General features: G+C 53.5%; 1 protein-coding gene across 1 annotated transcript in view; it reads left to right on the top strand.

The window, feature by feature from the left end:
* Positions 1–19,460, top strand: part of LOC138431347 (matrix-remodeling-associated protein 5) — a 29,091-nt gene extending 9,631 nt beyond the window's left edge. The window contains exons 5-7 of the mRNA XM_069573407.2: positions 155–5,152; positions 9,423–10,323; positions 16,092–19,460. Coding sequence (XP_069429508.2) covers positions 155–5,152; positions 9,423–10,323; positions 16,092–18,000 — 7,808 coding nt within the window. The 3' untranslated portion in view covers positions 18,001–19,460. The remainder of the gene's footprint in view (positions 1–154; positions 5,153–9,422; positions 10,324–16,091) is intronic.
* The last annotated feature ends 2,796 nt before the right edge of the window (positions 19,461–22,256 follow it).

Below are 22,256 nucleotides of genomic sequence, written 5' to 3'. Positions count from 1 at the left end.
TAAGCTCCTAGGTGACATCGGGGACACCAGGTAGGTAACGTCTTGAATCTTGGCTGAGATGCACCCAGGTGATAAAGATGAAATAGAGGCTTCATCCTGTGCCCAATCTTCAGGCCACTGACTTAGAGCTCATTCGTCTGCTGCTGTGTTTCAGGGGTCCTGAAGTGTAAGAAGGACAAAGCGTACGAAGGGGGTCAGCTGTGTTCCACGTGCTTCAGTCCCAAGAAGTGGCACCGACAAGAGCTTCAGAAGCTGCAGGATGTCCGCTGTCAGAAGCCCTCTATCGAGTCCCCGCTGAGACAGAACCGGAGCCGGAGTAGCGAGGAAGATCAGGACGAAGACGAGGAGGCTGACCACCCCTTCTCCCCGGACGGGCTCCAGTTCCCCGGGTGGAACGTGTCCGTGAACATGAGCGACGAGCACGGAAACACGGTCCACCTGGTCTGCGACATCAAGAAGCCCACCGACGTGTACAGGCTGCACTTGAACCAGACGGACCCCCAGGAGATAGAGATCAACGCCACGGTCGCCTTGGACTTTGAGTGTCCCATGACGCGGCAGAGCTACGAGAAGCTCTGGAAGCTGATCGCCTACTACAGCGAGGTCCCCGTGAAGCTCCACCGGGAACCCGCGCTCGGCAAAGACCCCAGGCTCGGCTACCAGTACAAGCAAGATGCCGACGATGACACCACGCTGTACTACACGGGCGTCAGGGCGCACATCCTCGCCGAGCCGGAGTGGGTCACGCAGCCGTCCATAGAGCTGCAGCTCAACCGGCGTCTGAGCTCGGCCAAACTGGTGGTGCTGTCCTATTCGTCTCAGCACTCCCTGGTCCTGTCTGCCAAGGACGCGAGGCTGTCTCGGAGCAGAAGCTGGGTGATGATCGAGCCCGGCAGAGCCGTGCAGAGAGCCCAGACCGTCCTGGAGGGGAGCTCCTGCCACCTGAGCTGCAACGTGAGGGCCTCCGAGAGCCCCTCCATCTCCTGGGTGCTCCCGGACGGGTCCGTCGTGAAAGCGCCGATGGAAGACCGCGACGGCAGGTTCTCCGTCCTCACCAGCGGCTGGCTGAAGATCAAGTCGACGCAGCCATCAGATGCTGGTCTGTACCAGTGCGTCGCTCGGGTGAGGGATGAGACGGACCGGATGCTCTACAGGGTCCTGGTGCAGCCGCCGGTTGTTCAGCCTCCTGACGCATATACGGTGACCGTTGAGAAGAACCCAGGGGAGCCCGTGATGCTGCCTTGCCAGGCGCTGGCCATACCGGAAGCCCAGATCAGCTGGATCCTTCCAAACAAAAGGCTGCTGAACACGATGGCCAACGCCTCACACGCCTACGTGCTGGCCGACGGCACTCTTTCCATCCCCAAGGTTCAAGGCAGCGACAGCGGTTACTACAGATGTGTGGCAGTCAACCAGCGAGGGGCAGATCATTTTACGGTGGGGGTCCAGGTGAGCAAGAAGGGGTCTCCGAAAAGACGCGGGCGCCCAGGAGGCAGGATTCTTCCCGGAGGGCGAGGCGGGATCGTGGAGGATGAAGGCGGATCCGGCATGGGAGATGAAGAGAACGCATCAAGGACGCTCCTCCACCCGCAGGACCAAGAGGTGTTAATCAGAGCAACGGATGACGCCGGCGGCGGGGGTAAGAAGACCAGGAAAGGGCGCAGAAAGCTGAAACCCTGGAAGCACCCTGCAAAGGAGCCGGAGACCAACGTCGCTGAAGGCCGCAGAGTCTTCGAGTCCAGGCGGAGGATAAACGTGGCCAACAAGCAGATTAACCCAGAACGCTGGGCAGATATCTTAGCCAGAGTCCGTGGGAGAAACCTCCCTAAGGGGACGGAAGGACCGCAGGTCATCACAGTCCACTCGCCTTCACTGATGAGGCAGGAAGTGACTCCACCTCCGCCTGCCGTCACTCCCGGCTCAGCATCGCCTGTGCAGACCACAAGCAGTGCAGAAGAATCCTCGGGAGATATGTCCATATTTGGTGAGGAAGAGCAGGTTTCCAGTGCTGTCTCCTCCCCTAGGACTGTTCTGCTCCAACCTGGCCCCGACGGAGTCATTCATAGTGAACCCAGAGTGACAAGCACTCTCGCGGAAGAATTTATCGACGAGGACTCTTCTGAGAAGACCGTGGGTGCAACTCCCACTGAAGTTGACTCCAACCAGACCCCAGCCACAACACCGGCATCTGTACTTTATGAATCTTCTACTCTGCAGACCGTGGAGATGGAACGCAAAGAGCCTACCGAAGAAAACGTAGCCACAGACAGCTGGTCTACCCTCCATGCTGGATCCGTGCTGGAGTCCACATCCCCTGAGGATGAATCTCCGATGGATGCCGTACCCTTGGCTGAGTCTGAGACTGTGACCTACTTTTACCCCGACCTGGGGACAAATTCACAACCAGCTAAGACCGTGAAAGAACAGGCCCCCACACGCTTCACGCCAACTCCCGCCTCATGGGTTGCTGAGGCCAGGACGTCTGAGCCTTTTGAAGACCCCACCTTAGGGGACCCTGACGTCCCAGCTGAAACGCGCCTCCAGGAACAGACAGCCAGCCAGCAGCTTGTGAAAACTGGTTTAAGCACTCCAGGCCACCCACTGACTCCCGAGGACACGGAGGAGACTTCTCAGACACTTCAGGAAGGGGGCACGCTAGAGACACACCCCACAGACTCCAGAAGCGTCGAGGGAAATGGGCAAGCCGTAGACCCGACCACTCCGCCTGACTCGACGCTGGAAGTGGTGAACAGCGTCACTGACTTGCAGCCTCCCGGGGAGTCCACGCTTGGCGTCGTGTTTGGCAAGAACACCACCACGGCACCTGTGCCCACACCAGCCCAAAAGGACACTTCACCATCGGCACTGACCAGTCTTCCTTCTCGAAAGAGGCCCCACGGGAGGAGGCGATTCCGACCCCACAAATTCCGACACCGCCATAAACAGACCCCGCATACGACGTTTGCCCCAACAGACGCTTTCTCGACTCCACTGACCCAAGTCCCCGAAGTGAAGACTCCAAGCCTTCACGTGGCGAGTTCTCTGGTTCCTACGACCTGGGTTAACAGCGCTGTAGGTACCACCGGACGCTTGGACATGGAGGACCACGCTGAACCCGTATCCAGGGGCAGCCCACACAGGAGACAGGGCAAGAGGCGCAACAGACACCGATACGTCACTTCCACCCTGAGCTCTGCGGCGTCTGTGTCCAAGCCCAGCCTTTCTCCAGAAGCTAAGCATAAAACCTCTTTCCCCCCCAGTTCCCAAGCTGCGCTTTCCCCTACCACCGTCTCTTTCACTACTGGAGACCCACGGGAGATAACCAGCGTGGAAGCTTATAGCACAGCCAGCATCAGCAAAACACATTCATCTCCTGGCAGATTCCGAGAGACCGTTCCAGTCACACGTGAGCCCGCGTCAGACGGAGAGGAAATGAAAAAGCATGGTGTCACAGACCTCGGGGACTATCAAACTGTGGTCCCTGGAGGCTCACTCACTCACGCGGCATCACCTTCTGTGGCCGAGGTCTCCCGTGCGAGAGGGTTTAAGGAGGCGTCTCTGACGTCTCCCTTTCCAAAAACGACGAGCTGGGATCCCCCAGGGGCAACCCAGCCTGGGATGGAACACACAGACCCACCTGTTACCAGCCCTTTGGAAGCTCTTACAGAATCACCCTCTGAGAGACAGTCGGTGCATCTAGGTTTGCTTACTGAGTTTTCTCCTTCAGCGGCGGTCTCTACGCTGTTTCAACCCCAACGGGCGGCTCCCTCGACAACTGTCCCCATCCTAAATGTAGAGGCATCCTCGAGTCCGGCGGAAACCACCGTCCGTGATCAGAGAGGCCGTGAAACCGCTCAAGCTACCGTCCGTTCTGAAATCGGACCCCAGAATCACATGACCACTCACGCCCCGGTGGAAGAGCCAGAATCACCATTCCCACCCACAACTTTGATGCCCTTCGCAGAGACCACGACAGAGCCCACACCACCTCTTACTTCAGGGACGTCCCCAGCCTGGGAAGCTTCCAAACACCACGTCTCCTTCCATTACGTGGGGACCCCAGAAACCAAAGCGCCTTCCGTGAATAACGAAGTGACTCAGCATCTGGTGAAGCCAGACCAGTTATCCACGCCCTCTTCCAAGCAGGACAGGTTCACCTTGACCCCAGAGGAGGCGCTAAGAAAGGAAGCGTTTGATGGTGCAATGAAAAACGTGCTTCCCCGTGCTCCAGACGGTCCAGACGAGGCTGGGAGGGCCCCGGTTTTCCACCAACCAGCCAGAGTTCCCGCCACACCGATCCCACCGAGAGGAACCGTGAGACCCCCGCACGAGGTCACACAAAGCCCCTTCAGATACTCGGTCACCTTCCAGCCCCCTCATCACCTGACCCGCAAACTGGGAGTCACCGCATACCCGTCGAGGGTTTGGCCAGAGGGCAGGCACATGACGACTCCGAGACCACCTAGTTATCCGACGACTCCCGTGGTGGTTTTGTGGCCTGGGTCCAAACCTAGCATTCCGGGTACGGTGACCAGCCAAGGAGCTGACCGATTCCAGGGCAACTCGAGATCGTTTGCAAATAACCACCTGCCCGATCTAAGAAGAGACCCCGTGGGCAAGCTTCCAAATTCGAGAGCGCCTCCTCTTCCCGGCGGAAGATTCCCTTTCTTTATCAACAGGACCGTCTCTTTCCCCCAGTTAGGAGGTACTCCAAAACCTCAGGGACCCAGCTCTCCAGCCCCAGCGTTGAGAGACAGGAAGGCCAATGTAGCTCCTTACACTAGAACACACTCTCAGAGCATCTTCCACGTGGACCTGGGGCCCCCAGCGCCTCCAGTCTTGCACCCCCCCAGGACCACAGTGTTCCCTTCCACCAATGTACGGACCATCCCCCCAGTCTCCTCCACCCGGAGTTCCATCCCCTTCGTGATGTCTTCCGCCCCGCCCTCCAGAAGCTTCCATCACGGCAGCGGAAAGCTCTTCTCTGCCGGAGGGCCGCCTGCGTCCAAATTCTGGACGCTCGGGGAAAAGCCGCAGATCGTCACCAAATCCCCGCAGGCCGTGACCGTCACTGCAGAGACGGACGTCACATTCCCCTGTGAGGCCACGGGGAAGCCCAAGCCCTTCGTGACTTGGACCAAGCTGTCCACAGGTAGGGCCTTTACATGTCGGGCGTCCTAAGCGGGGCTGGTAGGTGAAGAGGGGTCGGTTCCTTGAGCATCAGAAGTCCACATAGAAGCAGAGACTCTCAGAAGAGGACAACAGGTAGGTGTGATGGGAAAGGACTCCAGAGAATCTTATCAACAGGTGTATCCCTTTACAGAGACGGGGGAGTGAAAAAATGAACAAGGGTGTGAGGGTTTTTTTTTTGATTTTTAAAGCAGCCGTGGAAACACGTAGCATCCCTAAGCGGGACTTAGGGCTTCCCAGGGGGCTCAGAAGTAAAGACTGTCTGCCAGTGCAGGAGCCGCGGGTTCCATCCGTAGGTCGGGAAGATCCCCTGGAGAAGGGCATGGCAACCCACTCCAGTATCCTTGCCTGGAGAATCCCACAGAGGAGGGTGGCGGGCTACAGTCCACGAGGTCGCAAAGCATCAGATGTGACTTACCGACTAAACGATGAGAAACCGAGGCTTAGAAATGTTCCGCACAGGAACCTCTTTCCTTATCCCCGTGAGGTTCGGTACAGAAGTCATCTGCAAGCCACGAGGGGCTTGCAGGAAGGGAGGGTGAGGGGAAGCCCCCTGCATCCTCCCACTGGCTTGGAAGGTCGCTGGAGTTTGGTCTCAGCTCAGCGGGCATTGGTTTGCTTTGAACCTAGAGCTGTGATTTCGATGAGTCAGCTCCGTCTGCCATGACTGAGCACCCTACACGGGGCGGCTGGAGCAGCCAACTTATTTTCTGACTGTTTGGGAGGTTGGAAGTCCAAGATCCAGGTGACAGCAGGGGTAATTCCTCCTGAATCCTCTTCGGCGTGTCAATGGCCTCTCCTCACGTGATCATCCGTCTGTGTCCCATCTCCTCTTTTTATCAGAACCCCAGCCCTATGGGATCAGGACACATCCTCGAAGACCTCATTTTTTACCTTCATCCCCTCTTTAAAGACCATCTCCAAGCATAGCTGCATTCTGAGCTTCTAGGGGCAGCGGTGGGGGGGAGGGGACGGGTCCAGCTCTAGCATAGGAACTGATGGTGGAAGGACAAAATTCAGCCCATATAACAAGGGTCCATACAACAGTCTCTACTTGGCAGGCCGGGGTGCTGCAAAGACCACTTTGCTTCCTCCAAAACGACCCATCTGCTTGGATGTCCAGATTCTAGGCGACGCGAGGAACTAAAAGTGATGAGCCCCCCTCTAGGTCATCGCAGAGCACCGAGCTGAGCTCTCTGTGTTATTTAGAAGCTTCCCAGTCGCTGTCTGTATTTCACACGTGTGGGGTATATATGTCAGCGTTCCTCTCTCGGTTCATCCCACCGTCTCATTTCTCTGCTGTGTCCACAAATCTGCGTCTCTATTTCGGCCCTGCAGTCTCCTTGAACGTACCTCCCTTTTCCTCTTTGTCTTTCCTCCTCTCTCGAGCACAGCTGTGTCCTTCAGGCTTGGATTCGGTTCAGGAGCTTGGGTTTTGTTTTTTTTTTCCCCCCTCCATCTGCCATGTGGATAACCCAGGAAGTGACCGATGCTGTTACACTAGAGACAGCTGTACGTTCTCTGCTAACCTCGCGTATGCTGGACGTTTTCCAGTTGTGAGAAGAGGTGCTGGGCGCAGGCGGATTACTGACATATCTGATAGGCTCCAGCCCGACGCCAAACGCTTCCCTAATGATTTAATGAGGAATTTGCTGGAGGAAGCGAGCGGGGGACACCGCGGGGTTTTTCATTCTGAAAGGACTCTGCCTCGGATGGAAGGCGTGTCCCTCCACTGAAGAGACCCCATTTGCATTCGTCCTCAGCGTCCTCTGTACCTTGTTCCATCCTAGAGTGGCCCTGGACCACGCCTCCTCCCGAGACCATCATGCATCTTCTTCTACCTGACCGGGATTCTGCTTCTTAGCACCAGCTTTTCCTTTGGAGCAGGGCACGGCAACCCACTCCAGTATTCTTGCCTGGAGAATCCCCATGGACAGAGGAGCCTGGTGGGATACAGTTGACGGGGGTCACAAGGAGTCAGACACGACTGAGTGACGAACACTGTTCCTAGTTAGCTCCACTTTTTTTTTTTTTTTTGGAATATAATTGCTTTACATAATTCTGTGTTGGTTTCTGCTGTACAGCAATGTGAATCAGCTACAAGTATCCATGTATCCGCTCCCTCTTGAGCCTCCCTCCCAGCCCCCAGCCCTCCATCCAGGTCGTCAGAGAGCCCCGAGCTAAGCTCCCTGGGCTACACCCCAGCTTCCCTCTATCTGTCTGTCTCACACACGGTCGTGTGTATATCTCAGCACTGCTCTCCCGATTCGCCCCACCTTCTCCTTCAGCCGCTGTGTCCACCTGTCGCCGCTTCTCTCCATCTGCACCTCTGTTCCTGCCCTGCAAACAGGTTCATCAGGACCGCCTTTCCAGATTCCATATGTAGGCGTTCGTATCAGAATATCTGGTTTTCTCTTTCCGACCTCCTTCACTCTGTATGACAGACTCTAGGTTCCACTGCATCTCTGCAGCAGGCTCAGCTTTGTTCCTTTTCGTGGCTGAGTAATATTCCATTCTGCGGGTACCACACCTTTATGCACTCCTCTGTGGATGGACACTTAGCTTGCTTCTGGGTCACGGCTCTTGTCAACAGTGCTGCAGTGAACACCGGGGTGCCTGGGTAACGGCTTCCCTGGTGGCTCAGCTGGTAAACAATCCGCCTGCAATGCAGGAGACCTCAGTTCAGTTCCTGGGTTGGGAAGATCCCCTGGAGGAGGGATAGGCTACCCACTCCAGCATTCTTGGGCTTCCCTGGTGGCTCAGCTGGTAAAGAATCCGCCTGCAGTGTGGACGACCTGGGTTCAATCCCTGGGGTTGGGAAGATCCCCTGGAGAGGGGAAAGGCTACCCACTTCCAGTCTTCTTGCCTGGAGAATTCTTTGGACTTCATAGTCCATGGGGTCGCAGAGAGTCGGACACCACCGAGTGACTTTCACTTTCTGACTTACTTCACTCTGTGTGACAGACTCTAGGTTCGTCCACCTCTCTACAAAGGACTCGATTTCATTCCTTTTCATGGCTGAGTAATATCCCATTGTGTGTGTGTGTGTGTGTGTGTGTGTGTGTACCACGTCTTGTTTATCCGTTCATCTGTCGATGGACACTCAGGTTGCCCGCATGTCATTACTGTAAACACTGCTGCGTGAAGGCTGTGGTACATGTGTTTTTTTGTTGTTGTTTGTTTTGAGTTATGGTTTTCTCTGGGTATATGCCCAGGAGCGAGATTGCTGTGTCATATGCTAATTCTGTGTTTCGTTTTTTAAGCAGTCTCCATGCTCCTGTCCATACTGCTTGTTATCAGCTTCCATTGCCACCAACAGTGCAAGAGGCGTCCCTTCTCTCCACACCCTCTCCAGGATTTATCATCCGTCAGTTCAGTTCAGTTCAGTCGCTCAGGCGTGTCTGACTCTTTGCCAACCCCATGGACTGCAGCACATTTTAAGGGGGAAAGAAATAGATGGCATAGTAGTGCTAAGTCGTGTCCAACTCTCTGCGACACCAAACAGCAAAGGCAAAAAGACCCACCCCCAGTACCTCCACAATCGCGTGCGTTCTGGAGGGGTGGGTCTTTTGCTCTTTGCTGTGTGGACCTAAACGGGAGAAGTCCATAAATTCAAGGGCTGCGCACGTGTCTTAGTGGTAAAGAACCCCCCTGCCAGTGCAGAAGACTCCAGTTCGATCCCTGGGTCGGGAAGATCCCCTGGTGAAGGGCCCGGCAACCCAACTCCTGTCTTCTTGCCTGGAGAATCCCACGGACAGAGGAGCCTGGCGGGCTGCCGTCCACGGGGTCACAGAGAGTTGGACACGACTGAAGTGACTTAGCACACACACACAAATGAGATTAGAGCAAGTCCTGGGGATTGGGCCTTTTTGCTTTTTTTTTTTTTGCTGTTTGGACATAAAGAGAAGCATCAGATTAAAGGGTTTCCCTGACGGCTCAGTGGGAAAGAACATGCCTGCCAATGGAGGAGACTCAGGTTCAATCCGTACGTCTGGAAAATCCCCTGGAGAAAGGAAATAGCAACCCTCTCCAGTGTTCCTACCTGGAAGAATCCCAGGGACCGAGGAACCTGGCGGGCTACAGTCCAGCGGGGGCGTCGCAAAGGGTTGGACACGACTTAGCGCCTGGGCAGCTGCAACGCACAGATCCATTAACTAACACTCTTTATTCCATCCTTGTGGAAAGGGCTCGGTGTACATTGCATGTGACGGCAGCTATTGTTTGAATTCCAGGCGCTCTGATGACGCCCAACACCAGACTGCAGCGGTTCGAGGTCCTGAAGAACGGCACTTTCGTCATCCGGGGCGTCCAGGTGCAGGACCGCGGGCAGTACATGTGCACGGCCAAAAACCTGCATGGCGCCGACCGCAGGGCGGTCCTCCTGTCGGTCACGGTACAACAGCCCCAGATCCTGGCCTCCCACTACAAGGACGCCACCGTCTACCTGGGCGACACCATCGCCATGGAGTGTCTGTCCAAGGGGACGCCGGCGCCGCAGATCTCCTGGGTCTTCCCCGACGGGCGCGTGTGGCAGACCGCGTCCCCCGTGGAGGGCAGGGTCACGCTGCACGAGAACCGGACGCTGAGCATCAAGGAGGCGTCCTTCCAAGACAGGGGCGTGTACAAGTGCGTGGCGAGCAACGCGGCGGGCGCCGACAGCCTGGCCATCCGCCTGCACGTGGCGGCCCTGCCCCCGGTCATCCGCCAGGAGAAGGCGGAGAACATTTCGCTCCCGCCCGGCCTTAGTATCCATATCCACTGCACCGCCCGCGCCGCGCCCCTGCCCAGCGTGCGCTGGGTGCTCCGCGACGGCACCCAGATCCGCCCCTCGCAGTTCGTCCACGGCAACCTCTTCGTCTTCCCCAACGGGACCCTCTATATCCGCAACCTGGCGCCGCAGGACAGCGGGCGCTACGAGTGCGTGGCCGCCAACCTGGTGGGCTCGGCGCGCCGGACCGTGCAGCTCTTGGTGCAGCGTGCGGCCGCCAACGCGCGCATCACCGGCACCTCCCCGCAGAGGACCGACGTGCGCTACGGCGGCACCCTCCGCCTGGATTGCAGCGCCTCCGGGGACCCCTGGCCGCGCATCGTCTGGAGGCTGCCATCCAAGCGGATGATCGACGCACTTTTCAGGTACGTACGTACGGGGGCGCTCCGGGCTCGCCATCATTCCCCGGGCACCTCCGCGCGCTCCCGGGAACAGCTACGCGCAGCTTTCCTTGCAGTTTTCTTCTTGGGACGCCTCCCTCCATCTCCAGTTGGAATTTGGTTGTTCAGTCGGTCAGTCGTGTCCGACTGTTTGCGACCCCATGGACCGCAGCACGCCAGGCCTCCCTGTCCATCACCAACTCCCGGAATTTACTCAAACTCAAGTCCATTGAGTCGGTTATGCCGTCCAGCCATCTCATCTTCTGCCGTCCCCTTGTCCTCCCACCCTCAGTCTTTCCCAGCATCAGGGTCTCTTTCAATGATTGGGTTCTGGGGAGACACCTTTTTGTGGGGTCGGACAGAAAAACGAACAACTCCTTGTCTGGAATGAATGGGCTTCGCTGGTAGCTCAGTTGGTGAAAAATCTGCCTGCAATGCAGGAGAGACCCGGATTCGATTCCTGGGTGAGGAAGATCCGCTGGAGAAGGGACAGGCTACCCACTCCAGTATCCTTGAGCTTCCCTGGTGGCTCAGCTGGTAAAGAATCCGTCTGCAATGCAGGGGACCTGGGCTCAATGCCTAGGTCGGGAAGATTCCCCCTAGAAGGGCGTGACAACCCAGTTCAGTCTTCTTGCCTGGAGAATCCCACAGACAGAAGAGCCTGGCGAGTTTCAGTCCATGGGGTTCCAGAGTTGGGCACAACTGATCGACTAAATAGCAACCACCCAAGAACAGATAAAAAACAGTTTGCCTTCTTTTTTCTATAATCGAATTTCAACAAAACATAGAAGCGCTAGATGTTATGTTAAAATGTATCAACAGAAGGAAAGGAGGGGAAGAAAGATTGAAAGGCATCGTGTCAGCACAAAGGTCACGCCTTTGAAATCCTTAAAGTTCATTTTGGCTACAGGGAAACGCACCGTGCCTTGTTGCCCTGTCTTCGAGCCCCAGATGTACGAATCTGTGGAGAGATGAGTCTGAACCCAAGGGGGATTTTGTGCCCCCGGGGAACTCTGGGCAATTTGGGGAGCCATTTTTGGTTGATGTGACTTCAGCAGCGGGGAAGCGGGGCTCCCGGCACAGGGTGGGTGGAGACCAGGGGCGTTCCTCCACACCCCATAGTGCCCAGGATGCCCCACATCAGAGAGCCGTCCAGTCCAGGTGTCAGGTGGGCTGAGGCTGAGAAACCCTCAGCTGGCACGAGAGACTGTCTAATTATCCATCCGTACATCTCTCTGTCCAACCATCCATCCATCCATCCATCCATCTATACATCCACACATCCATCCGTCTATCCACACATCCATCCATCTATCCATACATACATACAATCATACATACATACATACATATGCCTGTCTACCCATCCATCCATCCAACCATCCATCCATCCATCTATCCATACATACATACAAACATACATACATCTATCTATCTATCTGTCCATCCATCCATCCATCTATCCATCCATCCGTCCATCCATCCATATGTCTGTCTACCCATCCATCCATCCATCCATCCATCCATCCATCCATCCATCTATCCATCCATACATGCATACATATATACATCCATACATACATACATCTGTCCATCCATCCATACATACATATATACAAACATACATCTATCTATATATATGGATACATATATCTATCCATCTATCCATACATATATCCATCTATCCATACATATATCCATCCATACATACATAATCTATCCATCCATCCATCCATATGTGTGTCTACCCATCCATCCATCCATCCAACCACCCAACCAGCCATCCATCCATCTTTCCATACATTCATCCATCTATCCATCCATACATAATCTGTCCATCCATCCATCCATGCATCATCCATCCATCCATCCATGCATGCATCTATCTGTCCATCAATGCATACATGCATACATCTATGCATCCACCCATCCATCCATCCATCTATCTTTCCATACATTCATCCATCTATCCATACATGCATATATATATATATATATATACATCCATCTATCCATCCATACATACATCTGTCCATCCATCCATCTATCCATCCATCCATACATCTGTCCATCCATCCATCTATCCATCCATCCGTACATACACACATACATGCATCTACCCATCCACCCATCTGTCTATCCATCCATCATCCACCCACCCACCCACCCATCCATCCATCTCTAGCGGTGGTTCTCAACCAGGGATACTGTGTCCCTGAAGGGACATCTGACAATATCCAGAGACATTTCTGGTTGTCACAACTTGCCGGGGGTGCTCCTGGACCTGCTGAGTAGAGACCAGGGATGTTCTTCCACGCCCCACAGTGCAGAGGATGCCCCACATCAGAGAGTGGGGAGAAAACCAGGCTAAGAAACCCTGACCTAGCTTAAGTGGCTGTCTAATTATCTATCTATCCATCCCTCCATCCATGCATACATCTATCTATCTGTCCATCAATGCATACATACATCCATCTATGCATCCATCCATCCATGCAGCTATCTATCCATACAGACATGCATACATCTATCCACCCATCTATCTATCTACCCATCTATCCATCCATCCATTATCCATCCATCCATCCATCCATCCATTTATCCATCTATCCATCCCTCCATCTATCCATCCATCCATCATCCATCCCACCATCTACCCATCCATCCATCATCCATCCCTCCATCTATCCATCCATCATCCATCCCTCCATCTATCCATCCATCCATCCATCATCCATCCATCCATCCATCCATCCATCATCCATCCATCCATCTATGCATACATCTATCTGTCCATCAATGCATACACGCATACATCTATCCCTCCATCCATCCATCCATCTATTCATCCATCCATCCATCCATCTATCCCTCCATCCATCCATCCATCCCTCCACCCATCCATCCATCCATCCATGCTGCTGTTTAATTAGTGTAGATCAGGAGAGCTGCCCCAAACCCCGCCATGCGCAGGACACCTGCCGTGGGCAGGCACCCGGCCCCGATATCAGTAGTGCCGAAGCTGCAAAGTCCTGGGCTAGCTCCTCCCAAAGCCACCGTCTCTTTGTTCAGTGTTTCAAGCTGCAGAGGAGAGAGACAGTGGTTGGCAGCAGGGAGGCAAAGCCACGCCCATGACACCGTGTTGAAACCCCCCCCCCCTTCCCCGGCTCTTCAGCCTGCAGAGCCGGGCAGCTCGGTGTGGGTTCCTCCCCAGGGACAGGACCAAAAAAAAGCAGCATGCAGGGTTCTGTGCAGCCATCCAGTCTCCTTCCAGTGCAGGAAAATGTTGCCATCGCGTTCTCCCAGCCTGTATATTTTAACTTCAGGCAGCTGGGTGGTACCTCGCGAACTTTTGCACAGTCAATCCGGAATACCACGTACCCAGTTTTCCGCAGAACATCTTCCAGCTGGGCCGGTGTCCTGCCACGCGGAGGCCTGTTTTCCATTGACATTGGCAAGGCTGAGGCAAGTGTGGAACGGACGCTGAGATGAAGGATGGTCATTCCAATGTCGATGGGGGCCGTTCTGGAGCTTCTCGCTGTAAATCATAAACGGCGGTCTCTGTAGCTTCATTATTCCCAGCTTCTGGCTAATTACATTCTCAGAAGAAAAAAAAAAAGTGTCATTAAACAGCCCATGGGAGTTTTAGAAAGGAGCAGGCTCTCTGCCCTGCCTACACACTGGGATTGTTTAAAAAAAAAAAAAAAAAAACAGAGATATTGGACTTTGGCATCTTGAAGCCAAGTCTCCTGTGCGGTGGAGCCAGGCGCCTTTTTCAGGCTTGCCCTGTTGATTCTGATTGTGACCAAGGCTAGGATTTGCTGCCATAGGCATTTCTAAATGTTTTTCAGCCATGTGCTACTGTATACATTTCTGGAGTCTGACTCCAAGACACATTAAAACATCTCTGTCTTCACTGCTCTCCAGTGACCGACGAATTCACGGAGACTTGACTCTCTTTCTCATGGCCAGAAAAAAACAGTTGTTTCGGTCCTTGTCAATAGGTGCTTCTAGCTCAGTTGGTAAAGAATCTCTCTGCAGTGCAGGAAGAGCTGGGTTTGATCCCTGGGTTGGGAAGATCCCCTGGAGAAGGGGCGTGGCAACCCACTCCAGTATACTTGCCGTGGGAAATCCCATGGAGAGAAGAGCCCGGCGGGCTGCAGTCCCTGGTGTCTCTAAGGAGTCAGCCGTGACTTAACAACAGCACCAATGAGGTTATCAGGTTGAATTCCATCATAGGCAATTTTTTTTTTAAATGAACCATTCCATACATGCTATGAGAATGAGGCAGTGTACAGGAAATATTTAAGGATGAATGTTCAAGTTCCCCCTACAGAAGCCAGAATGGTCATTTATAAGTAATTCGGATGCTGGACACTTTTAAAGTAGCAACTTCCCAAATGTCTTAACCCGTTATTCGTAGCATTAGCTTTGCACTGCTGGCAGAGATGCCAATATATGTTTATAAAAATGTCCTGTACCTAGGGTAACTATTTCCGTCTTTCTTTCCATGTTGCCCCTTTATGCTGAAAAAAATTTTTTTCTTGCATAATAACTCAGCAGCGTGTGAATGTAGGCCTACTGCGTGGAGAAATGGCATGTCAGCATAGGGGAGTGAGAGCTGGTGAGGGTCTGTAAGCTTTATGGAGAAGGAAATGGCAACCCACTCCAGTAGTCTTGCCCGGAAAATCCCATGGACAGAGGAGCCTGGCGGGCTACAGTCTTTGGGGGTTGCAAATAGTCAGACATGACTGAACCGCTGAGCACATTTCACATTGACACATTGTAGAGAAGAAACCACAGACCAACAGCATCAAGTGCTGAAGCATCCTACCTTAGCGTCGAAACTCTTCAGATCACCACACCTCCGTGATCCATGGTGTTGCGGCCTTGCTTCCCCGTTTGCCTCACAGTTCAGTCCAGCAGCATAAGAATTGTCAACGGTAGAAATCGTCCGTAAAGTGCTTTCTTTAGGAAAAATTTCACCTCTTCCTAAGGTTAATGCATATTCGTTCTGTCTGTGATTGTAGCATTTGATCTGATTTTATCATTACCCTAAGCACCACACTGGCCAGCATGCAAATATTTGATCCACACACACACACTAATAGGGTTGATGTCGTAGGCTGCATTTCACATCTTTGAATCCGTGGCTGGGCCAGCCAGAGGGCAGGCTCCACCGGGAAGTTCTTATTCATGGTAAATAAATTGCTTCTGTGTTTGGGTCGTGTCCCCTCTCGGCTGCAAAAACCATCTGACGTTTTGAGTGGCAGCCTTGTGTACTGATGGAGTTTCCCTGGTGACTCAGCAGTAGAGAATCCGCCTTCCAGTGAAGGAGATGCGAGTTGGATCCCTGGGTGGGGAAGATCCCTGGAGAAAGGGCATGGCAACCCGCTCCAGTATTCTTGCCTGGAGAACCCCACAGAGTAGGCGACTCAGAGGTAAAGAACCCGCCTGCAATGCAGGAGAAGCAGGTTTGATTCCTGGGTGGGGAAGATCCCCTGGAGAAGGGGCATGGCAGCCCCCTGCAGTCTTCTTGCCTGGAGAATCCCATGGACAGAAGAGGCTGGCAGGTGACAGTCCACAGGGTCGCAAACAGTTGGACATGACTCAGTGACTATAAACAACCAGCCTGAGCATCGGTAATTCTCAGAACCCCAAGTTTTTGTCAGGCTTTGATGCTCTCAAGCCAGGCGAGAGGGAGCATTTGGGAGACTGACTTTCTTCCTCCTTTTCTTCTCCCTCCCAATCAGCTTCGACACCAGGATCAAGGCGTTCACCAACGGGACACTGGTGGTGAAATCGGTCACCGACAAAGACGCGGGGGATTACCTGTGCGTCGCCCGGAACAAGGTGGGCGACGACTTCGTGGCGCTCAAGGTGAACGTGGTCATGAAAGCCGCCAAGATCCAGCGCAAGGAAGCCAACGACCACCAGGTCCTGTACGGGGGCGACCTCAAGGTGGACTGCCTGGCCACGGGGCTCCCCAACCCCGAGATCTCCTGGAGCCTCCCGGACGGGAGCCTGGTCAACTCCTTCATGCAGGCGGACGACAGCGGCGGGCGGGCCAAGCGTTACGTGGTATTCCACAACGGGACGCTCTACTTCAACGAGGTGGGCCCGCGGGAGGAAGGCGACTACACGTGCTTTGCCGAAAACCAGGTCGGCAAGGACGAGATGCGCGTGCGCGTCAAGGTGGTGAGCGAGCCGGCCGCCATCCGCAACAAGACGTACTCGGTCATCCACGTGCCCTACGGGGACGTGGTCTCCGTGGCCTGCGAGGCTCGAGGGGAGCCCGCGCCCAGGGTAACCTGGCTGTCTCCCACCCACCGGCTCATCCCCGCCTCGTCCGACAAATACCAGGTCTACGAGGACGGCACGCTCCTCATCCAAAAGGCCCAGCGCTCCGACAGCGGCAACTACACGTGCCTGGTCAGGAACAGTGCCGGGGAGGACCGGAAGACCGTCTGGATCCATGTCCACGTGCAGCCACCCACCATCAACGGCTACCCCGAGGCCATCACCACGGTGCGGGAGGTTGCCCCCGGCGGGAGCCGCAAGCTCATCGACTGCAGGGCGGAAGGCGTGCCCGCGCCGCGCGTGCTCTGGGCCTTCCCCGAGGGCGTGGTCCTCCCCGCCCCCTACTACGGAAACCGCATCACCATCCATCGCAACGGAACCCTGGACATCAAGAGCGTGCGGATGAGCGACTCGGTGCAGCTGGCGTGCATCGGGCGCAACGAGGGCGGGGAGGCCCGCCTGGTGGTCCAGCTCACCGTCCTGGAGCCGCTGGAGAAGCCCGTCTTCCACGACCCGGTCAGCGAGAAGATCACAGCCATGGCCGGCCACACCATCAGCCTCAACTGCTCGGCCACGGGCACCCCGACGCCCGCGCTGCTGTGGGCCCTGCCCAACGGGACGGAGCTGCGGAGCGGCCAGCGGCTACACAGGTTCTTCCACAAGGGGGACGGCCGGCTGCACGTCAGCGGCCTCTCATCCGAGGATGCCGGCGCCTACCGCTGCGTGGCCAGCAACTCGGCGGGCCACACGGAGAGGCTGGTGTCCCTGAAGGTGGGGCTGAAGCCCGAGACGAGCAAGCGCTACCACAACCTGGTCAGCATCGTCAATGGGGAGACCCTGCGGCTGCCCTGCGTACCCCCGGGCGCCCGGGGGACGCGCCCATCCTGGACGCTGCCCAGCGGCATGGTGCTGGATGGCCCACAGGTGCGGGGACGCTTCGCCCTCTGGGAGAACGGCACCCTCACCGTGCAGGATGCCTCGGTCTTCGACCGGGGCACCTACGTGTGCCACGCGGACGGTGAACACGGCCCTTCCGTCGTGAGCGTGCCAGTGATCGTCATCGCCTATCCTCCGCGGATCACCAGCGAGCCCACGCCGGTCATCTACGCCCGCCCCGGCAGCGCCGTGAAGATGAACTGCATGGCCATGGGTATCCCCAAAGCCGAGATAAGCTGGGAGCTGCCGGACAAGTCTCATCTCACCGCGGGGACTCAGCCGCGTCTCTATGGCAACAGATTCTTGCACCCGCAGGGGTCCCTAACCGTCCAGCAGGCCACCCAGAGAGACGCTGGATTCTACAAATGCACTGCGAAAAACCTCCTGGGCAGCGACTCTAAGACCACCTACGTCCACATCTACTGAACTGCCACGCTGGGCGGCGAGGCCTCCACCTACCTCGCCTGAAAGCGAAAGTGTTCATCGATCAGTCGTGCGGGACTCTGCAACCCACACCCCCTGGACTGTAGCCTGCCAGGCCCCTCTGTGCATGGGATTCTCCAGGCGAGAATATTGGAGTGGGTTGCAATCGCTTAGGAAGTTAAAATGAAGCCTGCTTTGGGGGAGGGGGGGGGTCACAGCTGGGGCCAGAAGGTCAGAGCTTGAAAAGGGTTTGTCTCGTGCTACAGTGGCGTGACAGGAAAGACTGAAGGCTAAAGAAGAAGAGGGTGACGGAGGATGAGATGGGTGGATGGCATCACAGACTCAATGGACATGAGTTTGAGCAAACTCCGGGGAGATGGTGAAGGACAGGGGAGGCCTGGCGAGCTGCAGTCCACGGGGTTGCAGAGACTCTGACACAACCAAGCAACCCAACAACAAACCACAGCGGTGGCCCCTCTCCAGGTCGGTGGGTTTCAGGCTCACGTTGACCTTGACCCACGCTTGATGATGAGAGGAAACAACCGCAAACGCTGTAAGGAGGTGTCTGCCGCTGCCGGGGGACTTTGTGACATGTTTACAGAATGCCAAGTGCTCTGGTCTTGCTTTTCACGGGACTTGGGTGCGGATCTCAACTTCTGAGTTGCTGGTACCACCCTGCCGCTTGAACGAGCGTCTGTAGGATCCCTAAGGAGCACTCACTGCAAATAAATCATAGAGATTCACCGTGCCTTGCTACCCGCCTGCAAAATGCGTTCCCTAGTTAACCTGCTGCAGTTTCAACACAATAGAACCTTCTAGAACGAGTATCCATCTTTCTGTTATTTCAACGTTCCGCTTTGCCCAACAAGGGCTGAGAACCACAATGATTGAATTTTTCCCCCCCACGTACCAGTGTCGTACAATACATCTCGTTTTATAAGAATGCTTTCTTCCTGGAACTCACTTTTTATATAGTGTTTTATATATATATATATATATATTTTCTTTCTAATCAGACGATGAGAGTAGAAAGCAAAACATGTACTTTCTGTCTCATTTAAAAATAATAAATTATTGGTCTTTACAAGACTTGGATACATTAGAGCAGGCATGGAAATTCAAAGCAAGTTTCCTCCTCAACTTCCTTCAAATTCTTGAACCACGAAGACATTACTGTTCCCAGGGAGTCCTGTGGTGGGGGGAGGGGAGTGACATATTGAATTTCCTTGCTTGTAATAAAGTTTATCCCATGAAAGCTGCAGGGAGATGAGAGGAGACAGAGCAGAAAGCAAAGTTGTGCCCCCGGAGAATAAAGCCCCTGCCTTCTGGACAGGCCCGGAAATCGCTTTCTTCCTGTCCATTTGTGTCCACTGAAAGTTCATCTGTTATTTCCATGACTGCTTTCCTGTATTTTTAAGACCCATATAATGTACATTGGATAATAAAATAATATTTCCCAAAGAGCCAAGCAGTCATGACAGTGATATTTTTCAAGGGCAAAAGCACATGAATTACATCTGAGTTTTAAATCAGATGGGTTGCTTTCACTTCCCTGGTGATCCAGGGGTTAAGACTTTGAAGATCCCACATGCCTCGGGGCCAAAAAACCCAAACCTAAAATGGAAGTAGAATTGTAAGAAATTCCATAAACACTTTAAAAATGGTGGGCCACGTCAAAACAAAACAAAAAAATCGTAATAAATCAGATTGGTTAAAAATTGCTTTTATCCACCGCACTGGAATTACTCCATTCTCTGAAACTCTTTTTATTACAAAGAAACTTGAGTCCAAGGGGAGTGGTTCTGGCGACCCCTTAGACTGGAAGAAAGGGTGGAAACAGTTCCGATCTGAACCAAGATAATTTAAGGCTGAAATAACGGTGTCAGTTAATTTTCTTTAGGAAAGAGACATCCTGGGTGCATGCCCCGTGCACAATTTTTGGCTTTCTGCGCCGAGAAGCGGGTAAAAAGCAAGATGAGTGTTTGGGAAGAAGGTGAGTTTTCACCATGCCACCAGTCTGGAAAGAAATAGCAGTCATTGAAGCAAAAGGGAGCTTGGCTTCCCACCATTCTGGGAAGCGTGGATGCTGTCTCAGGCATGAATCCGTTTATGGGCTTAAGGATAAGTCCACAGCCCTTAGGATGTGCCAGGTACCAGGATGGGGTACCGGGGGGTACCCAGATATGTTGGAAACATGTCCTGCTTGAGGCGTTCATGCTCCGGAGACAAAAGGCTTTTATCTCGGACAGGGTTTGTCAACATTCGCAGCATGGACTTTGGGGGCTGGGTCATCTTCTGGAGTGGGGGCTGGGTCATCTTCTGGAGTGGGGGCTGGGTCATCTTCTGGAGTGGGGGCTGTGGTGGGCATCATGGGGTGTTTAGCAGCATCTGTAGGCTGTACTCATGGAGCGCCAGTAGCATCTTGCACTCCAGGTGTGTGGCAGTGAAGTAATGGCTCTAAATATTTTCAATGGCCCCCCTCTCACCCTTAGTTGAGAACCACCATGAGAGATCTTAAGTAGATTCAATTTGCTAGATAATACATAGGTAGCTAGCTAGATGATTCATACATGATGGATGGGTGGATGGTTGGTTGATAGATATATGTGAATATCAGTTCAGTTGAGATACAATTTGATAGATAATACATAGCTAGCTAGATGATACATACATGGATGGATGGATGGATAGATCGTTGATAGATACATGCAAATATCAGTTCAGTCGCTCAGTGATATCCGCCTCTTTGCGACCCCATGGACTGCAGCACACCAGGCCTCCCTGTCCATTACCAACTCCCGGAGCCTGCTCAAACCCACGTCCATCAAGTCAGTATATAGTATAAGTATATCACAGATGACAGAAAATAGCTCAATGATGAAAGTTTGTTGCTGAACCATGAAAGACGCCGGGTTTCTTGGCCTGTGGAGGAGAAGAATTCAATCCGGGGCAGAGATGAGGCTTGATCGCTCACAGCTTTTGTGTAATAAGTTTCATTAAAGTATAAAGGAGATAGAGAAAGACATAGACATCAGAAGAGGGCAGAAAGAGTACCCTCTCTAGTGTTAGCAATCCAGTTTTAGACTTCTTAATTGGCTATTACAGTGAATCTAAGGTCCGTCTAGTCAAGGCTATTTTCCAGTGGTCATGTATGGATGTGAGAGTTGGACTGTGAAGAAGGCTGAGCGCTGAAGAATTGATGCTTTTGAACTGTGGTGTTGGAGAAGACTCTTGAGAGTCCCCTGGACTGCAAGGAGATCCAACCAGTCCATTCTGAAGGAGATCAGCCCTGGGATTTCTTTGGAAGGAATGATGCTAAAGCTGAAACTCCAGTACTTTGGCCACCTCATTCGAAGAGTTGACTCACTGGAAAAAACTCTGATGCTGGGAGGGATTGGGGGCAGGAGGAGAAGGGGACGACAGAGGATGAGATGGCTGGATGGCATCACTGACTCAATGGGCATTAGTCTGAGTGAACTCCGGGAGTTGGTGATGGCCAGGGAGGACTGGTGGGCTGCAATTCATGGGGTCGCAAAGAGTCGGACACGACTGAGCGACTGAACTGAACTGAACTGTGAATCAAAAGAAAGTCTAGTGTTAGCAATCCAGTTTTACACTTTTTAATTAGCTGTTGCAGTGAATCAAAAGAATGTCTGGACGTTGCAAAGACCTTACTAGACCCACTCCCATAATTTACATTTTAAGATAACAGAATTAGCCAGAAGGTTTTTTTCCAGAAACTCTCCTCAAGCAGGATACAGTATTGTGATATAATGCTAAGGAATGTAGAAGAAAAAAAAAAAGTCTGTCCTTTCCTCCTCCTTGAGAATTCCAGACCCCTCTCTCCTTGGGGACCCCGAGACTTCTTATCAACCTGCCTAGGAGCTGACCCTCTCAGCGATATGATAGGTGAGATAAACAGGTATGTGGATAGACGAATGGATAGATGATTGATAGGTACATGTATAGATAGGTATGTATAGATAGATACGATTGATAGGTAGACAGTATGTAGATACCTAGATGGATGATACATAGAGACATAGATGATATATAAGATAGAGAGGTGTGTGGATGGATGGATGGATAGGTGGACAAATCATTGCTAGATACATAAAGGCGTGCCTGCGCGCTAAGTCACTTCATTCATGTCTGACTCTTTGTGACCCTACGGTCTGTAGCCTCCCAGGCTCCTCTGTCCATGGGAATTCTCCAGGCAATAATACTGGAGTGGGTTGCCATGCCCTCCTCCAGGGGAT

This window comes from Ovis canadensis, chromosome X (genome assembly GCF_042477335.2).
Source record: "Ovis canadensis isolate MfBH-ARS-UI-01 breed Bighorn chromosome X, ARS-UI_OviCan_v2, whole genome shotgun sequence".
Lineage (NCBI taxonomy): Eukaryota > Metazoa > Chordata > Mammalia > Artiodactyla > Bovidae > Ovis > Ovis canadensis.
Note: the sequence above shows the minus strand (reverse complement) of the source record. Positions and strands in the feature narration are given on the sequence as shown.